Genomic DNA, 23,876 nt, shown 5'->3' with positions numbered 1-23,876 from the left:
CATTCACAGCTCAGAGATATCTTTAGAGTTTTATGGTTTTATGGGTCATGGCTGTGTTCTTTTCTGCAACAGTGGCAATCCAGTCATTACACATACCCAGAAATCCTACTAACCTACATAGCTGTCAAATGTCAGACATAGCCCGCATGGATGTCAAATGCAGTCCATGTTCAATTGTGTGGAACGTCCATGAGAGCTCGCTCGCCTTTGTTTAGATAGCAGCATTGCAGCACATTGGCCACATCCCAAAGTACACACTACTGTCCGAGACACATCTGGAACTGATGAAATTGTGAGGATATTTTCCTTGTTTGTGAGTGTTGAGGTGAAAATGTAACTGTCTGCTATTGGAATAGACCAGGTCAATTAGATTAGGAGATAATCATTAAAGATGTCAGGGAAAGGTGAACACAGATGGCACACACAAACACTGACATCAAGAATGCATACACATCTGTCAGGATGTCAAATGTCGAAATGTCTTTCAGGTGTAATGTACAGTAGGATTGGACAAGAGTGAGAGTCCTTTGTTTAGGTACAGTAGCTGCCCGAGGTCACACTAGCAAATATTAGTATCTGATCATTTGGCTAAGGGATGCATGTTAGTAGGGTGCAGTGTGAGGTTTGGGACATATCCATGTGGAATCATACCTACCTCAACTGCTCGCCTGTAATGAGGACTTCAGCCATGCGCTCCAGCTCCTCAGCCTTGTTCTGCATGGTGTTCGCAATAGAGTCCATATCTAAACATGACAGAGCCAAAAAAAAAATTAAAAAAAACACAAAGAGTCCACCTTATACAACCACCTATAACCACACATCATGACCACATTACTGTATGTTGTTATTACATTACTGCAAAAAGAGACTTGAAATCACTGCTATTTAAAAAACAGAAGGACATCAATCTCACACATTTCTCTGTTTCTAACTGATCAGGACAATCATTTTCTTATGAGTTACATAATAATAACAGGTGGAACAGTAATAAACCATAATTGCTTCCTTCAGGTAATAACACAGTGAAGAAGAAAAAGAAAAAGAAAATCACCTTTTTGATTTGATTTGACTGTAAAAGCGTTTCCAACAAATCCCGAAAATTGTTTAAGGTCAAAGTCACCATTGAGTTGATTTGTCCATAACTGGAGCTTCTCTCATTCAGCCACTGTGTTGCTCAATGGCTGTTTAAATCCAGCTGACAGGCGTAAACTTGTGCCTTTTGTATCCCATCAAGCAAAGCGCTCGCTCTTTCCAGCCGCACAAAGGAACTTCTGTGTGGGAAATAAAAAATGCATGCGGATTTTTTGTTTTCCAGAATTTTGTCCAAGACTGTAAATGAATTAACGATCATGTGTGAAGATCATGAGTGGTCCAGGATGTCAGTGATCAGCCGCTGTGACCAGATGACTGCTGATTGTTTACTATCTCGGGCAGCGCGAGTAGGGCGAGACACTGGGGGAGTCACCGGTAAGGCGGGGTTTAGTCAGACTCACCATGTCACACACATTGTCTTATTTTGTTCTGACTGAAGGAAGAATTTTTTATTTCTTATTTTTTTTAAGAAATATTAAAAGAAAGCAAGCAAACAAACAAACAAAAACAAAACCGAGTCTGTTTTTCCAAGCTAAAAAATATAAATCTAAAAAACTTTCTACTTCCTACATATGTGCACTACAACCAGTTTTGAAACCAATGCTTCTGCTCCATATTTTGCTCACTTTATGTATAAAATGTAAGCGTTTGGAATTCAGCCTTGAAAACCTGTCGCTATAGCGACACCTTCTGGCTGTCTGATGTGTCGCGTGCCAACATCTACAGGGTGTAGAGAACGTCACCCCCAATGCAGTGTTGCCATATCCGCTGTTGTCACTCATTTTTCTCACTGGCTCTGGTCGGTGGTTCACCGTATCAAACTTTCCTCAAGTTCCAACAGCTACGCTAAATGTTATATTGTATTTTATGTTATGAAAATAGTAGATTTATTTCTGTGCACGATTAACATTTAGAGTTTAAATATGAAATGCTGGTTAGAAACAAAACAAATCCTACAGTAAACGGACCTAAACTTTATTTTACTGTAACAGTAGAACTTTCCCAAAACAGTTCTTTCTTATTTTATAAATGTATAATTTAATTGGTCCTTTAAAAGGTTATAGAACTAATTATTATTATTATTATTATTCTTATTAATAATAATAATAATAATAATAATAATAATTTTATTATTATTATTGTTTGTTATTATTATTATTTATGTTTTTATTATTTTTATTATTGCTATTATTATTACTGTTATTATTATTGTTACTATTATTGTTGTTATTATTATTATTATTATTATTATTATTATTTTTCCTTTATATTTTTTAAAGTTTGGGTGTTATAATGTCAAAGAGATCTGGCAACACTGGTCAAATGCGACTTCCGCCAAAATATTGCGGGAGAATTGAGCTCACAACAAGCTGAATAAGATTAGCCTTTAGCCTTAGCTTTGACGCTTAGTACTCTGCTTTGTCTGATTACAAAATAAAGAATCACTAACACAACTTTAGCCGAAGAGACGCAATGCGGACATTAGAGGAGGTTCAGAACACGCTACAAATCGCCAAGTTGAAGGAAGAGGATCTTCACCCTGTAACACACTGTCTGTCATTCAGCAGCAATGTTTCCTCTGGAGATTACTGTCTCATGGAACTGGACGACACACTGTGTAAACACATCGAAGCAGGAAGGAGGTGCTCACTGTTTTATTCTGTTGTCTCGAGTGACCAGAACTAGCATAACAAATACAACACCACTTTAATTAATTAGCTAGCAACCGTTGCTACACTGCATATTACAGAGCAAAGAAAGCAGGGACAATTATTAAAACTGGACAACCCATACTATATTATGGAGTACTAGCAGATGAACGCCTAACGCTACAGAAATATTTTCCTGCTAATAAATAATTCTATACTTTTTTCTTTTTTACTTCATGTAAAAGAGCTCGTGCGCATGTTTACAGTCGCTGTAATGCAAGTCCAAATGTTCAACACTCCAGATCACGTGACTAGAATTCCTCTTCGCCATAGTTTACTTTATACATTTTATATATAGTCATTAAATGCACGGCGATATCCATGATAGCATGGCTGTGTTATACAAAAGTATAGATTCTTTTACACGGCCAATGGGTTTTCAGTGGAGTTGCATCCCCTGCACAGAGTAACAAAGGTTACTCTAATATTATTTAACAGGGTTCCAGAAGAAAAAATCAGTCACAACTAGACACAAAAGAGATCAGAAACACCAAAGTAGGCCTGGGTTAAAACATGTATGGGAAGACAGAAATATATTTGGAAAAAGTCATAAACAAAGTAATAAATTGATTGTGATAACTGTGAAAACCATGATACTGTATTGGGTTAAATACATTACAAGTAAAAATAATAAGACACCTTGAGCATCACTGACTTAAAGTAGTTGCAAGTAAAGTTACAGCCCACCTACAGCCACCTCGCAAACCAATTTGTGCTGTTTGTTGTGCCTCTTCACCATCAGTCTCACAATCAGAGGAGACAAGGATGAGCATGCTGTCCTGTGCAGTGAAGACAAGACCTTTGACCTGAAAATAGCAGATACGTCTAATTTGTTGCTGTTTGTACCAGGATGTATTACTCCAGAGCATCTCTCTGAGAGTGCATCAGAGCCGAAGCTAATTCATGCCCAGGTAAGGCCTTATACCCCTGAAGACCCAGCTCCCACATACAAGCTGAAAGTTTAAAGTTTGTTATAGTTTTTACAAGTCACAATAAAAACTTTATCTGTAAACTGTAAAACAGGTCTGTAACTTTGCAAGACAATGTATCAGTTTATATGTGATATTCAGTGTTGGTTTCATTAGCAACTTTGCTTTCGGATTGCTTTCATCCATCCATCCATCCATCCATTCATTCGTTCATTCATCCTTCCATCTGTAAACACTTTATCCTGGTCAGGCTCATGGTGTATTTGAAAACTCAAAGACACTGGGCACAATGTGGAAAAACCCCTTGATTCACAGACCTTCAAACGCTCATTCATGCCTAGAGGCAATTTAGTGTAGCTGGTCTACTTACCACCATTGGGATGTCTGAGGAAACTGGAGCACCCAGAACAATACAACGCATATACAGCGAGAAAATGCAAACCTCCAGGCAGCCAGTAAAATCAGTATAAAACCTGCAGTCGTGGAGTTATAAGGTGTACAGTGGGTAGTGTTGCTGTTCTCGGATTGTGCTGTTTCTCTGAATATAAAGTGTTTGAGAATTGAGTAAATCTGCAGAATGTAATACCAGTTTGTATTGTCAGATATGGGGTTATGCTAACAGTTACTGGGAGCTGAGATGTCAACGACCAAAGTTAAAGAAAGTCAAGAAGCTGCTTATGGAGAACCCATACAATGGCCCACCGATCGGTGCACAGAAAGAGTCTCCAGAGTTCAACAAGGTACAGGAGCAAAGTACATGAAAGCTTCACACACAGACCCTAATGTATTAAATGTGTCCATTTAAATAGAGTGAACAAAAGTGCACAAAGACTTGAATGTTGTATTTATTGTCCTCAGTATACGATGGAAGAACTTCTAGAAAGGATTCAAGGAAGCCGAGAGGAGATTGAGGCCTACCTTCAAGGAATCCATGCATGTAAAATTGATGGTAAGTGCTGCTGCATCAGTATTGCTGAGGATGCTGAAAGGTTAGAAAAGCTTTTCAATGTGTGAAATGGGAGGGTTTTTGCATCTGGGTGCAATGATGACTTAATATTGTTATCATGATAACATTTCACAACAAGCATTTCTTAAATATCATTGATCTGATCTTATATTGTTTATTATTTTTTCATCTTTTTATTATGAGCTGAATGGAAGAATCTGAAATAATGTATTTTTATCTAATCTTAAAGTAGGTAAATGTAGATAAAGTGTGCAAAGACTTCAAGTATAGGTAAAAGTAAAAATAAATAAAGTTAAAAGGTAGTAAAAGTATCATCAAATTCAGTTCAGCTGTCGTTATAATAAATTTTAAAATCTTACTTCTTTTAATCTACTATATATTATATAATACTATAATATATTTTACATCATAAAACATTGTTTGTTGTACAGTTGTTTCAATATTGTAATGGGATATTTTGTCATATTGCGCAGTTCTATTGACAAGTTACAGAAGTTTCACTCAAAGAAGAATCAGAGCACTCGGAGTGCAGACTCTTTACTCCTTTTTGTATTCTGCTTTCCAGGATACTGGCGAATTTTGGATTTTGATTACGAGCTGAAGCTCCTGGGTCATGTGACTCAGTTGGTGGATTCAGAGTCATGGTCTTTCAGTAAAGTGCCTCTCAGTGTGTGTCTGGAGGAGCTGGCGCCTTTGGAGCCTAAGTGAGTGCAGCTGTGGTTCACAGGGTGTAACTTTACTCATACAGGTGTACAGAACACTCATAAATTCTGTAGTTTTTCACTGGAGTCATTTGGAATTTATGTTGTATCTTTGTATATGGAATACGTTAAAAGTAAAATTTAATTGAATAACAGTTGCAAATTTTAGTTAGTTCTTTATGTGGAAATGCACTGATTGTACTGCATCATTTTCAGAGCAATGATAGAGCACTGCCTCAACTGTTACGGAAGACGGTATAACACTGAAGGTCAGTAAATTTTGTCTGTGGCTCAGCTACTGACTTATTCTCCTTTTTTGTGATGAAAAATAGATTAGATGGGACCCTCTTTACACACACATACAGTAATAAGGAAAAAATACTTTAGAAGATTAAAAGAGAAAAAAAAATTCTTTGAAAATTTCAAAGTAATAGTCCAAGTCTGCACTGTCTTTGATTTTGCCCAATGTATACAAACTATTGATATCGTCAAAGAAATGATATCCAGAAGAGATGAAACCCATACACGTCTGCTTGTTGTGTGTTGTGTATGACTTTTTCAAACAGTTTCCAGCAATAAATGTAAAAGAGTTGACCTTGTGAACATTTCGTCTGTCCCAATTGATCACTCGCTCTGTCCATTGCTCAGATGGAGAGGTGATGTATGAGCTGGATGAGGATAAAGTGTGCAGGGCCATGGCTCAAATGTTGCTGCAGAATGCTGTTAAGTTCAACCTGCTCGAGTTTCAGGAAGTGTGGCAGCAGAGCGTTCCTGAGGGCATGAGCACCCGTCTAGACCAGCTCAGCGTAAGATGATGCACATATACATATTTGTCAGTGATTTGTGCAGCATTAATTAGATGACACCTTATTATAGTGTGGTTGATGTGTGTGCTGCTCAGGGCTTGGCTCTGGTAGACTGCACCTCTAGGCCAGAGACCATCTCACTGTTGCGAGTAGAGGATTTGCCTGAGGACACACTGGAGCGCTTTAACGCTCTCTTTGCTATGAGGGAGAAGTGGACACAGCAGGACATAGAGCCCTATATACGGTGAGCTTCATCTTGTTTGCACATCTGGTCTCTGTATACAGATTTTATTATATATATTTTTTAAGTAGGGTGAAAATTGTTTATATCTGTATAATGTCACGTATTTTACTTTAGCTCTATTTACATTTAGCAATACATGTGGGACTTGAGTGGGTGGCACTGTGCAAGAAAGTACAAGTAAATACGAACAATTGGAGTAATTTTTTAATATGCCAAAGTCTGCACATGTCTGTACAGAAATTTGCCTTAAAAATAATAATTATCTATCTATCTATCTATCTATCTATCTATCTATCTATCTACAGTTGTGTTCAAAATTATTCAACCCCCAATGCTGTAAATGGTTTTAGGGAATTTAGTGTACATTTGTAATTGTATTCAGAATGAAATCCTACAAGGACTTCTTAAAGAACCATATGCAACTAAAATGACATCAATTAGTTTTGTAATACAGTAGTAAATGTTTCTTTTGTGAATTCTTCATTGACATAATTATTCAACCCCTTAAAGACTACCACTCTGAAGAACAGAGGTTCAATGAAGTGTTTTCAATCAGGTATTGAAAACACCTGTGGATATCAGGGAGCAGCAATAAAGCCTAATAAGCACCAATTAGGCAGCTTTAAAATGACTGTGATACTCAGCTCCTTCTAGACATTTACTGGTGTGGTTACAAACATGGTGAGGTCAAGAGAATGGTCCAGGAAGACAAGAGAACAGGTGATTACTCTTCACAGGAAGGGCAATGGCTATAAGAAGATTGCAAAGATGTTAAACATACCAAGAGACACCATAGGAAGCATCATTCGCAAATTCAAGGCAAAGGGCACTGTTGAAACGCTACCTGGTCGTGGCAGAAAGAAGATGCTGACTTCGACTGCTGTGCGCTACCTGAAGCGTAGAGTGGAGAAAAGTCCCCGTGTGACTGCTGAGGAACTGAGAAAAGATTTGTCAGATGTGGGTACTGAAGTTTCTGCTCAGACAATACGGCGCACCCTGCGTAATGAAGGCCTCCATGCCAGAACTCCCAGGCGCACCCCCTTGCTGTCCCCAAAGAATAAGAAGAGTCGACTGCAGTATGCCAAAAGTCATGTGGACAAACCACAGAAGTTTTGGGATAGTGTTCTGTGGACTGATGAAACAAAATTAGAACTGTTTGGGCCCATGGATCAACGCTATGTTTGGAGGAGGAAGAACAAGAAAAGAACACCTTGCCTACTGTGAAGCATGGCGGGGGGTCAATCATGCTTTGGGGCTGTTTTGCTTCTGCAGGTACTGGGAAGCTTCAGCGTGTGCAAGGTACCATGAATTCTCTTCAGTACCAGAAGATATTGGATGACAATGTGATGCAGTCCGTCACAAACCTGAGGCTTGGAAGACGTTGGACCTTTCAACAGGACAATGATCCCAAGCATACCTCCAAGTCCACTAGAGCATGGTTGCAGATTAAAGGCTGGAACATTTTGAAGTGGCCATCGCAGTCACCAGACTTAAATCCGATTGAGAACCTCTGGTGGGACTTAAAGAAAGCAGTTGCAGTGCGCAAGCCTAAGAATGTGACTGAACTGGAGGCTTTTGCCCATGATGAATGGGCGAAAATACCCGTAGATCGCTGCAAGACACTTGTGTCAAGCTATGCTTCACGTTTAAAAGCTGTTATAACTGTAAAAGGATGTTGTACTAAGTACTAAGATTGAATGTCACTTGGGGGTTGAATAAAACTGATAATGATGTGAGCTCAGAAAAGACATTTGTGGTTATTTCATTATAAATGTTATGTTATATTTGTCTGACCTACATGTGCCTCTTTGATTTAATTGTAAGCAGGATGACTGAATGATCATAATCAATGTCAAACCGACCAAAACAATCAATTTCAGTGGGGGTTGAATAATTTTGAACACAACTGTATCTATATATATATATATATATGTATATATATATATATATATATATATATATATATATATATAGAGAGAGAGAGAGAGAGAGAGAGAGAGAGAGAGATAATAATTATTATTTTTAAGGCAAATTTCTGTACAGACATGTGCAGACTAATAAACTAAACAAAGTAAACAAACTAAACAAAGGCTGCTTTTTAAAAATCCATCAGTAGTCTACATGTTTTGTAGGAAATTGGCTAGTAGGATTTTGTCAGTAACACTTGAGAAAACAATTTTGTGTCTTTTTGTATTATGTTACTTTCTTTTCTGACATTTGAACAATTTTCTCTAACTTGAATTTGTTGTTGTAAAAAATACCCACACCAAATAATGTGTTTATTTTTTCTCCATGTTATGAAAATTAGAAGTTTACGTGGCAAACACAGATAAGCAGAGTGATACAAACAGCATAACCTCCAAGATTGCTTATATTTAATATAAGCAAACTTGTTGCTTGAATGTTGCTCATCCAATCAAATTAGTTGACAAACTGTTTAATAAAATCCGATATCCCTGGATATACATCACAGACTCCTGAGGCTCCACAGACAACACTTTTGAGTACCATAAAATTTCTGGATTGTTTTTACCCACCAAGATAAAGTTACTGTATACTGTAGCTTAAGCATGACATATTTGTTGTAGCCTAAACATCTATATGTATCATGAGTATATTATTTCTGCTTGTGTAATATACAGTAATTTCCATTACACCTCACTGCACTTGCTGGAAGAAGAATGCCTTTGTTTAATTCTTGAATGTTTGCTTAAACAGGGATCTGTGTGGAGAAAAGCAAACAACCGGAGCTCTGCTGACTAAACACGCTCGCTCCTCCATGCAGAACGGGATAAAAGTCTACAACTCAAGAAGACCAGTTCCAACATGACATATAATTTCACTTCTCTTTTTCTAAGACTCAAATGTTTGTTTCCTCCTTTTTGTACTTTTACATATAATGTATTGCCAACAATGTGTTAATAAAATGTGTTATAAAACAGTATTACAGTGTTTTTTAAGACAAACATTCCTATGACACTAATAAATTGCTGCTAATTCAAATAAATTCCAACAATTCTGTTAGATATAAAGAAAGCATACACCGTAGCTGAGTGTATGTATATTATGCATATAACTCGATGACTGTGTTATTCAGCTTGAACAGATTAAATGTCATAAACAAATAGAAATATTGTAGATATTAATAGATAGTAAACTTGAGGTGGTTTAAATTAGGCTACTGGGTCATATGTATTTGTGTATATTTTAGTAAATAGAGCAAACCAAAAAAATTGTAAAACTAAATCCAAAAATAGAGATCATACAGAAAATGACAATAAATTACAGCTATTTATTCTTATATGGCTGATTATCATGTAAGAGATAGTACTATGATGTGTCTTTTAAGGTCTGTATTGCAGCTGAAGCCCTAATAAACCTGCATTGATTCATTTGCTGAATAGTAGATGAGCTGTCTGCACACATCACATACAAAGACGTTTCATTTCACTGAAGATTCACAGCAAGTCTTTCTCTCTGAATGAAGAATTCATTTCAGAAATTAAATTATTGTCTTGCTCATGACAAATAATCTTTTTATAGAAATCTTTCAGACCATGGTAAGTTAATTCTGATGATCATATAAAAGGTTGTGGTGTCAATTCATGTCTCTGTCATGTGCATGGAGTTTGCATGTTCTCCCTTGGCTTCAGGTGTTTCCTCCTCGGTCCAATGACATGCATTGTAGGCTGATTGGCATCTCTGAATTGTCTGTAGTAAGTGTGATTGTACCCTGTGATGGGCTGGATCCCTGTGTCCCCTGTCTTGTGGATGGGCTCCAGGTTCCCCATGACCCTGTGTAGGATAAGCTGTGCAGTAGATGGATGGATGGATGGACTTAAAATTGTTCAATCTATGCCTTGTTCTGTGTTTGTGGACAGTCTGAATTTTTGTTGTCTGATCCATCATTATTTGAATAATGTGTGTTTACACGATGCGGGTGTTGCTTAGTTCTTACTTGCAAGTGAAATAAGGAACTAATAACACGCACCCAACCAACTGAGCAGCCAACTCTCTAATCACTTTTGACGGATGTTTGTGTAATATAATGTGTACTAGGTCAATGCACTTGTGTTAAGATGAATGCCTTTGTGTCATTCTTGACAATTTGCTCAAACAGGAATCTGTGTGGAAAATGATAACAACTGCAGTTTTGCTGACAGTTGAGGAAACATCCCCACCCATCCATGCAGAACAGGATAAAGATCTACAACTATAGAAGACCGATTGCAACATGCCATGTAATTTCATTTCTCTTTGTTGAAGACTGAAATGATGTACATCATAAAATCTGTTCCCTTTGTGTTTTTGCATGTATACACAATGCCTTATAATGTATTGTAAAACAATAATACTTTGGTGTTTTTTTTAATATTGTTGTGATTGTTGGTGTGAATATTGGCACAGTCGCAAGTCCAAGGCAAAAAAAGGTGACCTAAAAGAAACACACGAGTTCCTATAACACTAATTTGCTGAGAAATATGAGAAATGTCAACAATTTTGTCATAAAAAAACATATATTTTTAGACATGACTATCCACAGTAACTTATACAGCTGTGATTATCCTGAAAAAGTTAATACATAATTATGTTGCTGTTAATACAAATGCGCATTAATTTCAGACAAACATACACAAACTCATGTGATTACATTCAAGGGTGTCACAGCAAGAAGAACTGTTGCACAAGCACAAATCTATTATGTGTTTTTGTATATATCCTTCAGACTAGGTCAAGTTAATCACATAAAGCAGGTTAAGTCTGACAGCAGTGTGAGTATCAGAAGGCTGAGATTAAACGTTTTAAACTGAGCCTTTTTTTGATAGACAAATTTTTGCAGTCTGGATTTTTATCGTCTGGTCCATCATTATTCGGATTTATTTGAAAATGCACTGGACGGCAGTAATTCTCGATCTCATCACAAGCCAATAAAAGATACTTCTTTTCCGGCATGACCCTCGTTACGACACAGTTGTTGTCCACGAACACGGTAATAAAGTTGAACTCCTGTTTGCTGACACACAGGTTATACATGTATGTTTTACCTCCTGAAGGAGAGCAGACGTTGTCCACTTGTTGTTTCAGGGCGTACGGGATAAAAGACTGAACTGGTCGATTGCACAACCCTACTTGCCTAATAAAAGCTTGCCACTGGTTTTGGTCAAGGGTTTCTGGGGCATCAGAACGTACATGCTTAGTTAAGAATTCATTGTAAGCTCCAGTCTTGGAAGAATACATGCAGGGGGAAAAGTTTGTCTCCAAAAAACCAGTTGCGAAATTATTAACAAGAAATTCCCAAAAGAAAAGGACAGACCCGATGAAGAAGAACATTGTGGTTGTCTGAAAAAGGAATAAATGATTAAATTGAATTTCTCCTTTCCTTATTTTTTACTGTACTATACTCATCACCATATATTACAGTATGTCTGTTTTTTTAATTAACATTTTACAAATAAAAAAAAAATAAAAAACAAAGAATAGGAAGTATATTACCAGTGTGAAGTGATATGTAGGTGAAGCAGCTCTGTCTTGCTCTCTGTGCTGACTAACTGACTAAAGTAACATCTTTCGAGTTCTCTTGACCACTTGTTTTTTTACTTTCTATTTCAGATCACTTCTGGTGTTATTTAAATAGTTACTTCCTCTTACCAGAGTGTTTTCCATTAAGTTTTTATGCAGTTGCTTTTTTCAAAAGAGTCTAGGTAATAATACAGCAATAAAACCATGCAACAAAAAAGAAATATTTTGCTTCATTGGAATTAGATTATTATTAGACTTTGAGATTTGTAGGGTTAACATGATCTGTTTCACTTAACACAAATACTTGAATCCAATCTGTCACACACATTTTGCAGACCTGTACACTGTGTTCTAGTATCCTCTTGTAATATTGGCTTTATTTTGACTATATATTCAACAATATAAACAATATAAATATAATATAAATATAAATAAATATATATTCATGCTATCAACTTAGCTGAAGGTGAATAAGCTGAAGCATTTTCTTTGCTATATTCATGTGAAGTAAGAAGCGTGATGTGAAGTGTAGACTTGTTTCAGGAACCACTGAAGAGAACAGCATTACAGGAGAATTACTCTTTACCTAACAGCAATTTTACAAATACATTTTAGAAAATGCATAGAAGCTGATGTTTAGCATAGAATCTGGTGTTGAATAAGGATGCCATTATTGTCAGGGACTATTCCCTACCTGGACACTAGGGGGACATTCTGGCTGTTTTTGTGCCTTGTGCTTTTTTGTTGTTTTGTTTTGTGTATCACCTGTGTTTGCCCCACTCTATCGTTAATCCAGGGCTCTCAATTTTCACGCATTGTATTTCTCATGCAGAAAAACTTACAGTACTATTTATCATATATTTAATATGGGGGGGGGGGGGGGGGGGGCCCGGTGGGTTTGTGGTTAGCACGTTTGCCTCACACCTCCAAGGTTGGGGGGTTCGATTCCCGCCTCCGCCTTGTGTGTGTGGAGTTTGCATGTTCTCCCCGTGCATTGGGGGTTTCCTCCGGGTACTCCGGTTACCTCCCCCGGTCCAAAGACATGCATGGTAGGTTGATTGGCATCTCTGGAAAATTGTCCGTAGTGTGTGAGTGAATGAGAGTGTGTGTGTGCCCTGCGATGGGTTGGCACTCCGTCCAGGGTGTATCCTGCCTTGATGCCCAATGACGACTGAGATAGGCACAGGCTCCCTGTGACCCGAGAAGTTCGGATAAGCGGTAGAAAATGAATGAATGAATGAATGAATGAATGAATGAATGAATATATTTAATATGCCGCAGCGCCCAAAATGTATCAGTCTGCACCACTGTCTCTATAGAACCGGGCAGGAATCAAGCGCGTCTCCCCTGGAGTTCTTAGTCGAGCCTAACACTTATCAGCCAATCAAAAAAAGAGGCTACACAATAGCCAGTCAGAAAATAGCATTATTGTATATGAGTATAATTTAACGCAACAACCAATGAAAAAAAAGCATATCCTGGAATTGTTCAACATCACTTTGAGCACAGAGGGGGCTAGACATTTAAAATATGTCACTCTTGCCTGTCTTCAAAACTTGAGAGCCCTGCTTAATCTGTTCATGCCTCTGCACACCTACTACTTGTGTTTCAATGATTGTTCTCCTTATTTATACCAGTTGTCTTGTTTCATGAGTCCTTGTCTCTTGTTTGTTGTCTTTGGTTTGCTCCTTTTTCTGTGTTTCTAGTTTCCTTTGTTATTTTTTCCCTTAATAAACCCCTTTTTGTTATCCCTGCATACATGTCTGAATTTTATTTGTTAAGACACCCTGTTCCCTGACAGAAGGTCTCAGCCAAAAACAGACACAAGACAACCGGTATAAATAAGGCCCAGCCATTCCTGTCAATAATTATAACCAAGCCACTGAAATTCATACAAGACCCTAAAAACTGAAAATTAGACTTACAGAACCAATGGCGGCTCTATTGACCCATACGTTCCAATGTACTGCCGTATACAAGGTGACATCTAGTGTATATATATATCTACGGATGTCACCTTGTGTATGGCAGGTCATTGGAACGAATGCGTCAACTGAGCCACCATCTTGGTACAGGGGACCCCCTCCTCTTTAATGCATCAGCGTCAATGTAGGCAAAGAAATAAAATCACCATAAATCGTCATGAATGCAATTTTCTATTTTTTTTGGTTCGTTCCAAAGGTCAGACATGCATTTATTATTGAGTCCAGAGAAAATTTAAGGTTTTGATATTAAGATAATCTACTTTTTCAAAATATAATGCAAAGTTTATTAGTTACATTCTTCCACTTGAGTAAACTTCAAATGAACAATCACTACTTACCTTATAGCCTACTGCATGCAACACTGCTACAATGGTGTGACTATACATGTTCATTTAAACATTTAAATTGTATTGGTTTATTTGTATTGGTTTATTTAGTATCCCTGCAACAACAGGACCTTACAGTTTCTTCCTGACACTTTTGCTCTGCAGTTGCAGAGTATGAACCTTTGCGACATGATATTGTCTCAACTTATGAAAGTTAAAGACAACCAGTGACATTAAGCTAAAGTGATGGTTGTCTATGTCATCTTGAGTCTCAACAGTGTGATCACGAAGACCAAATATGTCCTCAGAGCCTACTTCTGCTGTAGATTCGGATTCAGATTATTTTATTTAATACCATGCCAGCAATCAAAGCTATTTTCCAATTCTATTCTATTTTTTTCAAACAGCAAGTCATGTTATACAATTTTTTTAAATTAACATACGATAAAAAAAAATCCAAGTCCTTTTCAGGCATAATGTCATTAAATATGTCCTTAAGTGAAGTAACTTGATAAAAGAGCATTCTGCTTGTGTTAAGTCCAGGACAATCTAATAAAAAGTCCAGGACAATCTAATAAAATATGTTTGACAGATAAGGGAATCTTACAGAACATACATAAAGTTGGGTCTTTTCACCTTTAAACAAAAAAGCATGGGTCAATTTTTAATGTCCTTATTAAGAGCTTCGGAATCTACAAACATTGTCGGTTTCCCTAACTGTCAAAAACTAATGAGTAACTAGCATGGATTATTAGCTGCGCTCGTTAACCAAGGACTAAAACAAACCAACGGAACCAGAAATATAATTTCCTAACGTTTAATATCATAAAACACATTCTCACTTGTGAAATTTAATCCCTTGCTGTCTGGTTTTTAGATTTCTTTCGTTTGAACATCCAAACGCAGCACAAAAGTCCGGCATCATCCATGCACTTGAAGTACAAGAGCCCTGTACAAACATGGCGGCGGTTTTGACGCATTTTTAGGACCCCAAGGCGACATCTATGGTATATATCTATGGGGTGACCCCATAGATATCTACACCTAGATGTCGCCTTGGGGTCCTAAAAATGCGTCAAAACCGGGGATGCACTTACAGTATTTCCAGGGATTTCAGAACAGCGTAACAGATATTGCGTAATCGGGTAGGCGTGGCCTATTCGATACTCTAACTCTAATTCTAACCCTAACCCTAACCCTGCCACCTGCTGGACAAACATAGATAGATCTCACCATACAACAAATGCACTGAAAGGAAAAGGACTTTGACCTGTTAATTAGAAAAAAATAAATAAATAAACATAAATAAATAAATCTCAAATGCAAGTGAATGTTAATTTGAACTTTTTGGTAAGAATGTACTGTGAATTATTGTTGTGAAAACTGACATCATTACTGAAAATTAGCTCGTTAAGCATCATAAATTATTGTCAGTAACTGGCTATTATTGTAGGGGTTCAGGTGTTTGTGTGTTGACTACACACACAAACACACACATGCTACTGGAATGTGATATTATGTAAGTTACAAATCTCTTTTTGGACTGATTATTAATTGTATACAGTAGTTGTTTGTACAGTATTCATAAAAAGTCCACTGATTTAAGCAAAGTGACAAAGTGAAGCTAAAAGTTGATATTTGCTTTTGAACAATAATAGGGTTAAGTTTACAGATTTTTCCTAATTTGTCCATTATATTTGAAGTGTTTTACTGATTCCCAGCATCTCATCGCAATACACAGATATGTACAGTAACAGTGTGCAGGAAACACAGCAAGTGTTTTTATCCAACATGACCGAATAGACTTGAAATAAAGAAACTTGTAAACTACGGTGTATTGAAACTTATAATGAAAATATCATGTCATCATATGAACAGAATAAAATGCGCTGAATTTAAATCAAAACATTGACGCGTGCTACGTCTTACAGCGTGACATCACATGTTTATATTTGTCATTGTTCGAATCACCTTCACAACACATTTTAAAATACGCTGACTGACTATTTGCATTCCGTCCTGAAAAGCTTCTCGTCTTTTTTACAAAAACTATTATTTGAAAGTCCTTATCTCTGATACCAACAAAGAGAATGACATTTGAAGACCAGCGCGTGGAGACGCCAATTTTTCTGGAGATGGACAGCGCGAGCGCAGAGTGTAAGTCAGAGTACAGAGCAACTTACAGTATAAGACAGTAAAATTGAAGCCGAGGTCTTTAGGCTTAATTATTTTTAAACGGACCAGAGGCAGATAAAATATCCAACAAAAGAGATTTATATACATATTTAATAACAAGTTAAACGCTTACACCCCTTCGAAAGCTCTTCGGAAGGAAAGCCTTGTAAAGTATTAAAATACATTAACTCTATTGGGTAAAAGCTTAGAAACACACAGGCCTAAAAAAAAAAAACTAAGAAAGAAAAGGTCACTCATGGTATAATTGTTATTAACAACACAGGTGAGCACAAAGGATCTGAGTACTTGATGGAGGAGATCAAGTCAAGGTACTCAGTAGGAAAGCTGCTGGGTGAAGGAGGTGAAGGTGCAGTATATGCAGGGGTTCGTCTGTCGGATGGCACTGAGGTAATTATGGACATACACAGTATATATATATATATATATATATATATATATATATATATATATATATATATATATATATATATATATATATATATATATATATAAGATTTTAGGAATCTAAAAGTTGTTTTTTTTCCAAGTTCCATACAAAGTGAAGCTGATTAGTCTAATAATTACAAATTCGTAATAATAATAATAATAATAATAATAATAATAATAATGTATGATTATTTGATTCAATTAATTAATGTCTTTTTGCTTGCCAAGTTTTAAAATTATGACTTGAATAAAATTAAATGAAATAAAATAAATAAATAAATAAATAACTTGGCACTTGCATCTGCTCCGACCTCCATAACATGACAAGTATTATACCTTGTAGTAAACATTTTTTCTAATTGTTTTTTGAATGTCAACAGGTTGCTATAAAAGTTTCCCAGTTGGACCCTTACTTGGGAATGATAACCATCGTAAGTACATTCTGAGAAACAGAGAAGCAATACTGTCCAAATAACAAGTGCCTGAAGATTTAAAATCTCTTTTATCCAGATGTTTTGACTCCAAACCCATGGTAACTGTGTCTCTTCTAATTTTAGCCTGGAGAGGCCACTCCCATTCCCATTGAGGTCGGTCTGATGAAGATGGTCTCCCAGCCACGCCGTTGCCCGAATATCCTTGAGCTGCTGGAATGGTTTGTGGTCCAGAACTATCTGGTGCTTATCTTAGAAAATCCAAGCCCCTGCATGGACCTCATGGACTTTTGTGACCTCCATGGAGGTAAGCTCCCTGAACCCCTGGCGAGGGACATCATGGTCCAGGTGGTTCAGGCAGCTTGTCATTGCTGTGCCAGAGGAGTGTTCCACAATGACATCAAACTAGAGAACATCCTTGTCAACACCGAGACACTTCAGGTGAAGCTTATTGATTTTGGAGTTGGCGACCTGCTGAAGGGAACGCCCTATACCTACTGCCCAGGTAAGTCCATAATAGATATGTGATATAATGAAAGAAAATGCAGTGGTGAGTCGCTTTTCAGATAGTGCTGATGTTTGTTGCTCATTCTTGTACCTTCAGGCACTGAAAAGTATTTCCCACCAGAGTGGTTCAGAGAAAGACTTTACATGGGCCGTCCTACCACCATCTGGACACTGGGCATCCTCCTATATCAGATGCTCTGTGGGAAATGGCCCTTTGAGTCACCAGAAGAAATTATTGCTGGCCACCTGCACTTTCCTCCTGACTTGTCTAAAGGTAAGAAAGTGCAGAAACATCACATTTAGGCCTGTAAAATAAGGTCTTTTGCATAGCATAATGGTTTTACACATAGCTATTTATTCCATCTCTCTGTCATCTTCTATCTCAAACACAGACTGCCAGAAGTTTATATCACGGTGTCTGGCACAAAAGCCTAAGTCTCGACCATCGTTCAAGAAATTGCTGAAGAACCGGTGGTTGAAGAGCGGCTCAAGGTCTACGCAGGTGAGCTGGCAAGAATATAATAAACATTTAATGTGTTAAAACATAATTTAACAAATTCTTTCCCTATTGTCTAGATTACAATGATTCTATTCGATTAGATTTAAGTCCTCTAACTGACAACACAATGATTGTGTAATTATATGATGAACACTTAATTACAATTACAGGAAAATTATTATCTAAGCAACTGCTTAGTATTTTCTGTTCTTGTGTATTTTAATTTTTAATCGAATTTTATTTATTTGCTTTGCAGAGAATTCCCATCATTAGGGGCCTTGAGACGCTCACAGAAAAAAGAACACCACAAGTGCTCCAAAACGAAGCTGCTTTTTTGGACCTTTTCTCCTTATTTTCTCCTTCTCCTTTATTGTGTAAATCTCTGTATGTATCTTTGTTGGTTTTTATGTTTTCTGCCACACTGATCTTGTTGTGACAGTAAAATGAGTATTGCTTGTTACTGTAGATTAAAAAAAATCATTCTACACACCGAACAGTATTTTATATTGCTTATATTGTGTAGATATTGATGGTGGTAGTCGGTTTGCCTTCCATGCTGTCTGCATTCAGTCTGGTTTTTTTTTTAGTTTTTTTAGTTTTGTATAGATATGTTCCTTTTATACTGTAAATAAACATTATGCACTTCTTTTTCATCCTTCTTTGACTCCACATCATTCATATTTCTTATAAAAAAAAAAAAGACTGCTGTAAAATGATCAGCTGTAACATTTTTTCATATTGGCCATTTTAATAGTGTCAGACTAAATTAAAATATTTTAATAAAAAAGAATAAATACATGGCAGTATAGAAGTGTCTATCAATGAATGCATCAATACCCACTAACTAGGACACAGACTAAGAACATTTACATTTCTGGCATTTAGCAGACACCCTTATGCAGATTGACTTACATTTTATTTCAATTTATATAACTGAGCAATTGAGGGTTAAGGGCCTTGCTCAGGGACCAAGCAGTGGCAGCTTGGTGTTGTGGGGATTCAAACTCATGACCTTCCGATCAGTAGTTTAACACAATAACCACTGATCTACCACATACCTGAACATAAACACTCTAAAAAAATTTCTACTGTTAGGTAAAATAGCCAGAGTATTAATTGAATTAGTTCAATATATATTAATTTGGTCATCTAGCCTATATTTCCAATGTTATGTTGACCCCTGGTGATCATAACCATATATGCACATGCCAAATCCATGGGCATTAACACAGCGAATTAGTTCTCTTTTTACTGTTATAATAACCTCCAATCCTATAGAAAGGCTTTCCACCAGATTATGGAGTGTGGCTTTGGGGATTTGTAAATATTCAGCCAAAAGAGTGCAAGAGGTTGAGCACTGATGACAGATAAGGAGAGTTTGTACACATCTGTCGATCCAGTTCTTCCTAAGGGTGTTCAGCGGGGTTGGGGTTAGAGTTCTGTGAAGGCTACTTGAGATCTTACACTCCAACCTTGGCAAACCATGTCTTCATGGAGCTCACTTTGTGCACAGGGGCATTGTCATGCTGGAAGATGTTAGCTGCAGTTAGTCATATTTCAGATACTGCAAAAAATTCAAATTCAAATTTTATTTGTCACATACATAGTGATGTAGTGAAATGTGTTTTACGACTGTTCCTTGTAGTGAGAAGAAATACAGTAAAAAAATGAAAAGTGTAAAACGTAGGTGCAATAAGAAGAATAGATAAAGAGACAAACTAAACAATACACATAGATATGTGAATCTGGAATGCATGTGGCAGTATATATTGTGAGAAAAAAATATGTTATGAAAACTCGTAATTGTGAGAAACAAAGTAAGCAGTTGCATGATAAAAAATTTAAGAAATGTTAAAATTGCAAGATATATAGTGTCAATTCTAAGATGTCACAATTGCATGCCTCCATAACATCCTGTACATTTGTGTGCAACGAAATCTAACATATAGGTGTATGATGGCCACTTGTCCACAAACTAAAACATACAGTGTATCTCACGCTTGAGACGATTATGTAAAACATAAAGTGTATTAGACGCTCAGGAAAAAATAACAGTGGAGTGAAATTGCATTTTATAGCCTCATTAGATTTGTTGTCAAGAAAGAAAGCAAAAAAATTAATAACCCAGACAGAAGGTCTCATTTACACAGGTCAGCACTATTTTTGTGTATTGTCTTTTGTGTAGCGTCTTGTATTTTTTGTTTGCACTGTATTTTGTCCTGCACTGTCTTTCTGTTTTCTTGTCTTTTGTCCTGCACTGTCTTTCTGTCTTCTCATCTTTTGTCCTGCACTGTCTTTCTGTCTTCTCGTCTTTTGTCCTGCACTGTCTTTCTGTCTTCTTGTCTTGTCCTGCACTGTTTACACCAGGTTGCACAGATGCACTTTATGTATTTAGGACTAACTTACTTAAGTCCATAGCTCTGACTTTGTTTTATGTAGCACCATGATCCTGGAGAAACGTTGTCTCATTTCACTGTGTACTGCAACAGCTATATATGGTTGAACTGACAATAAAAGCTTCATGACTTGACTTTACTAATATAAGCAGCACAACAAACACATTCACATAAACCACGCCTGTGATTAGTAATAACAAGCTCTTGAATAGCCTGGATATATCCAAATAATCACGCTATCGTGAGCTGTATACTTTAAAAGAAAAGAAGCGCCCATTGGCTGAATACAAGACAGTAAATATGACAGACAGAGGAAAGGCTCAATCAGCGTGAAGGGGCGTGAACGATCAAATATGGACCAATCACTGTACGAACACAGTTTATATTCCGTACTGGACAAAAAAGGCTATGGAAATTTCAGCATATCTCTCTCTCTCTCTCTCTCTCTCTCTCTCTCTCTCACACACACACACAACAATAAAGTAAGAGCTTAAAAACGGAGTGAAAAACATATTGGAGTTTTGTATTCCAGCTGATCTCAGCATTATTCTGCTCACTGCGGGACTCTGAAAGTAAGTGAAGCTTTTAACCTTCCTTTCCTTTCTCTTACCTTTCTATCTGTACTAGTCTGTCTTATGGCAAATCATTTTGTATTATGACTATCATAATTATTCAGATGAATGATTATTAAGGATCCACATGAGTTTAAATATCACAGCCAAGCAGTTCCAAATGCCAGGCTATATTTACCCTGGCATTATGACATCATAGACTGCAAATAACTTTTTATTATCAGGAAATTGTAATAACTATATAATTGTATTTAATGCAAGACACTTGTATTTTTATAGACTTATTTTTGTATTTTTTTGATATTCTTTTTTATTATATATATATATATATATATATATATATATATATATATATATATATATATATATATATATTATAACTATATATAATATATATATTTCAAATATGTACATTTATTTATGTAAATAAGTCTTCGTCTAATGAATTCTGCATATATGTGTACTCATTAAATCTAAAAGTCTGTTAAATAAGTTATTGTAGTATTGTACTGTATAGTATTGTAATACACAAAAAGAAGACTTTTACTTTGTGACCGGGCACATTGTCATGCTGCAAATACTCTATAGAATATAGTAAATTGTGGCCATGAATAGATTCATCAACTATCTGTGGCTACAGATAGTTATATAACTATATATTAATCCATGTCAGGTCACAAAAAAGTACTATACTAATGGCAATAGAAACATTTTGTTGTGTTCATGATGATATCCTATATAGAAGGTCCTTTATTTTGACTGTTACAGTATTTCATCTGAATGATTATCACTCATCTACAAGCGGGTTCTATTCTGTGCAGGTGTCCATGAGAATGACGCTCCTCACCTTGATCCTTTTGACCTCTGTTTTTTCTTTCTGCTCATCTGTCGATGTCAACCCGAATCCATGCATGCGAGCAAAGAATAACAACGCCCATGCCACCTTCCTCAAGCGGCATCTGCCTGATGGTGTTCCAAAGACATGGGACCAGAATGTGTGGAACGCAATGCTCAAGCAGATTAAGACGTGCGGCAGACCTACTCAGTCATTTTTCTATGAGGATGACAGGGAGAGTGTGAACGCAGTGTGCACCAAGGCTGGTGGAAAACAGCACTCTGACAACCTGTGCATCAGCAAGAAGAAATTCTCCTTTGTGACTGTGCGTGTAAATGTACAAGAGGGATTGTGTGGCATTAGGAGCATTCGCAACGAGACCAAACACATCATCCTTGGCTGCGACAAGGTTCAAGACACATGTCGCCCTGTTCATTTTGAGGGAAACCCAGAAAATCTGACGCCCAGTAATAATAAGCCTGACTGTGGAGAAAGCTCAGGGTCAAACTCAGGATTTAAAGTAGCAATGTCCAAAAGCCTTCTGGTCTTCACTTTAGTAGCTTTGACTTACATTTTGTGATATGGTATATTAAAAAAGACAAATTAACATGATTTATAATTACATAAATAGGTCTTGATCATCTCAGTGTTGATTGAAAAATCTTATAGCATTGAATGAACTGTATCAGTGTTGGATTAAGAAATATAATGTTGCATTGGAATATGCTCACTTAAACTGACAAGTTTTGTTTGGGTCCATCTATGTACCAATTTCTCGCTAAGAATTTTGCTATGCAGCTTTATTTTATTTATGTGTACAAATATTCAAGCAGAGCTGTGTGATAAAATAAAGAGTAAAACATTTTGAATAGCAAGCAGTTTTCCCAAAGTAAACACATACAATTACAAAAGTTGGAAATTGTTACTGGCATGTTAAGGGTTAAACAATAACAAGTATAACTACATACTAATGCAAAAACAACAAATGCATTTGCCACCTGTCTGGTGGCAGGTCTGTAGTTATACAGTATGTAGCTGAGATGGTGTGTTATGGCTCTAGAACCGAAACACTTCACTAGAGCTGCACCTTGTTCTTAGTATCAAACAAAGTCAAGCCTGAAACATTTATTAAAATTTAAACCCAGTACTATTGAATATACTGACTTGTAGTCAGAGAGATGCCGATGATCAATTTTTCTCTTCACCTAAAAAAATAATTCATGTTTATTTCTTCTATAAACACATTATTATTGGTATTGCCTTAGACCGCATCTAGGATTTTATATAACATTACATAATGGCTTACTGAAATGGTTTAGACTATTCTCAGAAAATAAATAAAATAATTAAGGACACACATATTTAGTACATAGTACACAGTACTCTGCAAAAGCTTTAGGCAGGTGTGAAGAAATGCTGTAAAGATTTTTTATCAATATGCAAAATGAGCAAACAGAACAAATAAAGGGTTGGTGTGATTACCCTTGTGCAGTTCAATTTATTTTGAAGAAGCACAAAGAAACAGGACGTTGAGGACCACAGATGCAGTGGACAGCCAAGGCAGATGAAAGACAAATATTTACTTCCCTTTGCGATCAGATGCTGTCCAGCAGTGCTATCAGCTCAGAACTGTCAGAAACCAGTGAGACCCAGGTACACCCATCTTCTCTCTGACAAAGTCTAGATGTCAAGTAAAGTCTGTCTGAGATTACTTGAGAAGACAGAAGGATTTGAG

The 23,876-nt window shown here is 36.7% G+C and overlaps 4 protein-coding genes and 1 long non-coding RNA gene across 8 annotated transcripts in view; 3 read left to right on the top strand and 2 right to left on the bottom strand.

Annotated features, from left to right (window-relative positions):
• deptor (DEP domain containing MTOR-interacting protein) overlaps positions 1 to 1,409 on the bottom strand; it is a 30,643-nt gene extending 29,234 nt beyond the window's left edge. For 2 of the 4 annotated variants that reach the window (XM_060870415.1, XM_060870412.1), the window contains exons 1-2: positions 1,053 to 1,408; positions 656 to 745 (exon numbers count right to left, since the gene is read on the bottom strand). In XM_060870415.1, coding sequence (XP_060726398.1) covers positions 656 to 745; positions 1,053 to 1,123 — 161 coding nt within the window. In that variant the 5' untranslated portion in view covers positions 1,124 to 1,408. Of the gene's footprint in view, positions 1 to 655; positions 746 to 1,051 lie in introns of all 4 variants that reach the window. The other 2 variants (XM_060870413.1, XM_060870414.1) reach the window with 2 other exon arrangements.
• Positions 1,410 to 2,425: 1,016 nt separating this feature from the next.
• On the top strand, positions 2,426 to 9,354 carry dscc1 (DNA replication and sister chromatid cohesion 1). The gene is made up of 9 exons (XM_060869277.1): positions 2,426 to 2,735; positions 3,544 to 3,712; positions 4,333 to 4,470; positions 4,589 to 4,679; positions 5,263 to 5,401; positions 5,615 to 5,667; positions 6,047 to 6,204; positions 6,300 to 6,448; positions 9,167 to 9,354. Exons 1-9 carry the CDS (start codon positions 2,566 to 2,568, stop codon positions 9,276 to 9,278), a joined length of 1,179 nt encoding a protein of 392 aa, XP_060725260.1. The 5' UTR covers positions 2,426 to 2,565; the 3' UTR covers positions 9,279 to 9,354.
• A 1,592-nt stretch (positions 9,355 to 10,946) lies between these two features.
• LOC132845328 (uncharacterized) lies at positions 10,947 to 12,037 on the bottom strand. Its single transcript, XR_009648414.1, has 2 exons — positions 11,942 to 12,037; positions 10,947 to 11,788 (listed from the first exon to the last, which is right to left on the bottom strand). It is a non-coding gene; the product is annotated as an uncharacterized LOC132845328 (long non-coding RNA).
• Positions 12,038 to 16,369: 4,332 nt separating this feature from the next.
• Positions 16,370 to 19,709, top strand: LOC132846043 (serine/threonine-protein kinase pim-1-like). Its single transcript, XM_060870556.1, has 8 exons — positions 16,370 to 16,436; positions 16,738 to 16,862; positions 17,282 to 17,332; positions 17,459 to 17,837; positions 17,937 to 18,113; positions 18,232 to 18,341; positions 18,595 to 18,648; positions 19,617 to 19,709. The coding sequence occupies exons 1-8, from the start codon at positions 16,370 to 16,372 to the stop codon at positions 19,707 to 19,709; spliced, it is 1,056 nt and encodes a 351-aa protein (XP_060726539.1).
• A 1,441-nt stretch (positions 19,710 to 21,150) lies between these two features.
• LOC132845965 (uncharacterized) lies at positions 21,151 to 23,622 on the top strand. The gene is made up of 2 exons (XM_060870411.1): positions 21,151 to 21,306; positions 22,128 to 23,622. The coding sequence occupies exon 2, from the start codon at positions 22,134 to 22,136 to the stop codon at positions 22,719 to 22,721; it is 588 nt and encodes a 195-aa protein (XP_060726394.1). The 5' UTR covers positions 21,151 to 21,306; positions 22,128 to 22,133; the 3' UTR covers positions 22,722 to 23,622.
• The last annotated feature ends 254 nt before the right edge of the window (positions 23,623 to 23,876 follow it).

Source organism: Tachysurus vachellii, chromosome 5 (assembly GCF_030014155.1).
Source record: "Tachysurus vachellii isolate PV-2020 chromosome 5, HZAU_Pvac_v1, whole genome shotgun sequence".
Taxonomy (NCBI): domain Eukaryota; kingdom Metazoa; phylum Chordata; class Actinopteri; order Siluriformes; family Bagridae; genus Tachysurus; species Tachysurus vachellii.
The sequence above is the reverse complement of the archived record's forward strand: the minus strand, read 5'-3'. Positions and strand labels throughout refer to the sequence as shown.

Excerpts from the sequence above, each read along its gene's own strand:
- dscc1 (XM_060869277.1), top strand. The coding sequence starts at position 2,566 with ATGCGGACATTAGAGGAGGTTCAGAACACGCTACAAATCGCCAAGTTG. Across the intron at positions 4,471-4,588 it reads AGTCTCCAGAGTTCAACAAG|TATACGATGGAAGAACTTCT; the intron begins GTACAGGAGCAA and ends TATTGTCCTCAG. Across the intron at positions 6,205-6,299 it reads CCCGTCTAGACCAGCTCAGC|GGCTTGGCTCTGGTAGACTG; the intron begins GTAAGATGATGC and ends TGTGCTGCTCAG.
- LOC132845965 (XM_060870411.1), top strand. The coding sequence starts at position 22,134 with ATGAGAATGACGCTCCTCACCTTGATCCTTTTGACCTCTGTTTTTTCT.
- LOC132846043 (XM_060870556.1), top strand. The coding sequence starts at position 16,370 with ATGACATTTGAAGACCAGCGCGTGGAGACGCCAATTTTTCTGGAGATG. Across the intron at positions 16,437-16,737 it reads GGACAGCGCGAGCGCAGAGT|GTGAGCACAAAGGATCTGAG; the intron begins GTAAGTCAGAGT and ends TTAACAACACAG. Across the intron at positions 17,333-17,458 it reads ACTTGGGAATGATAACCATC|CCTGGAGAGGCCACTCCCAT; the intron begins GTAAGTACATTC and ends TTCTAATTTTAG.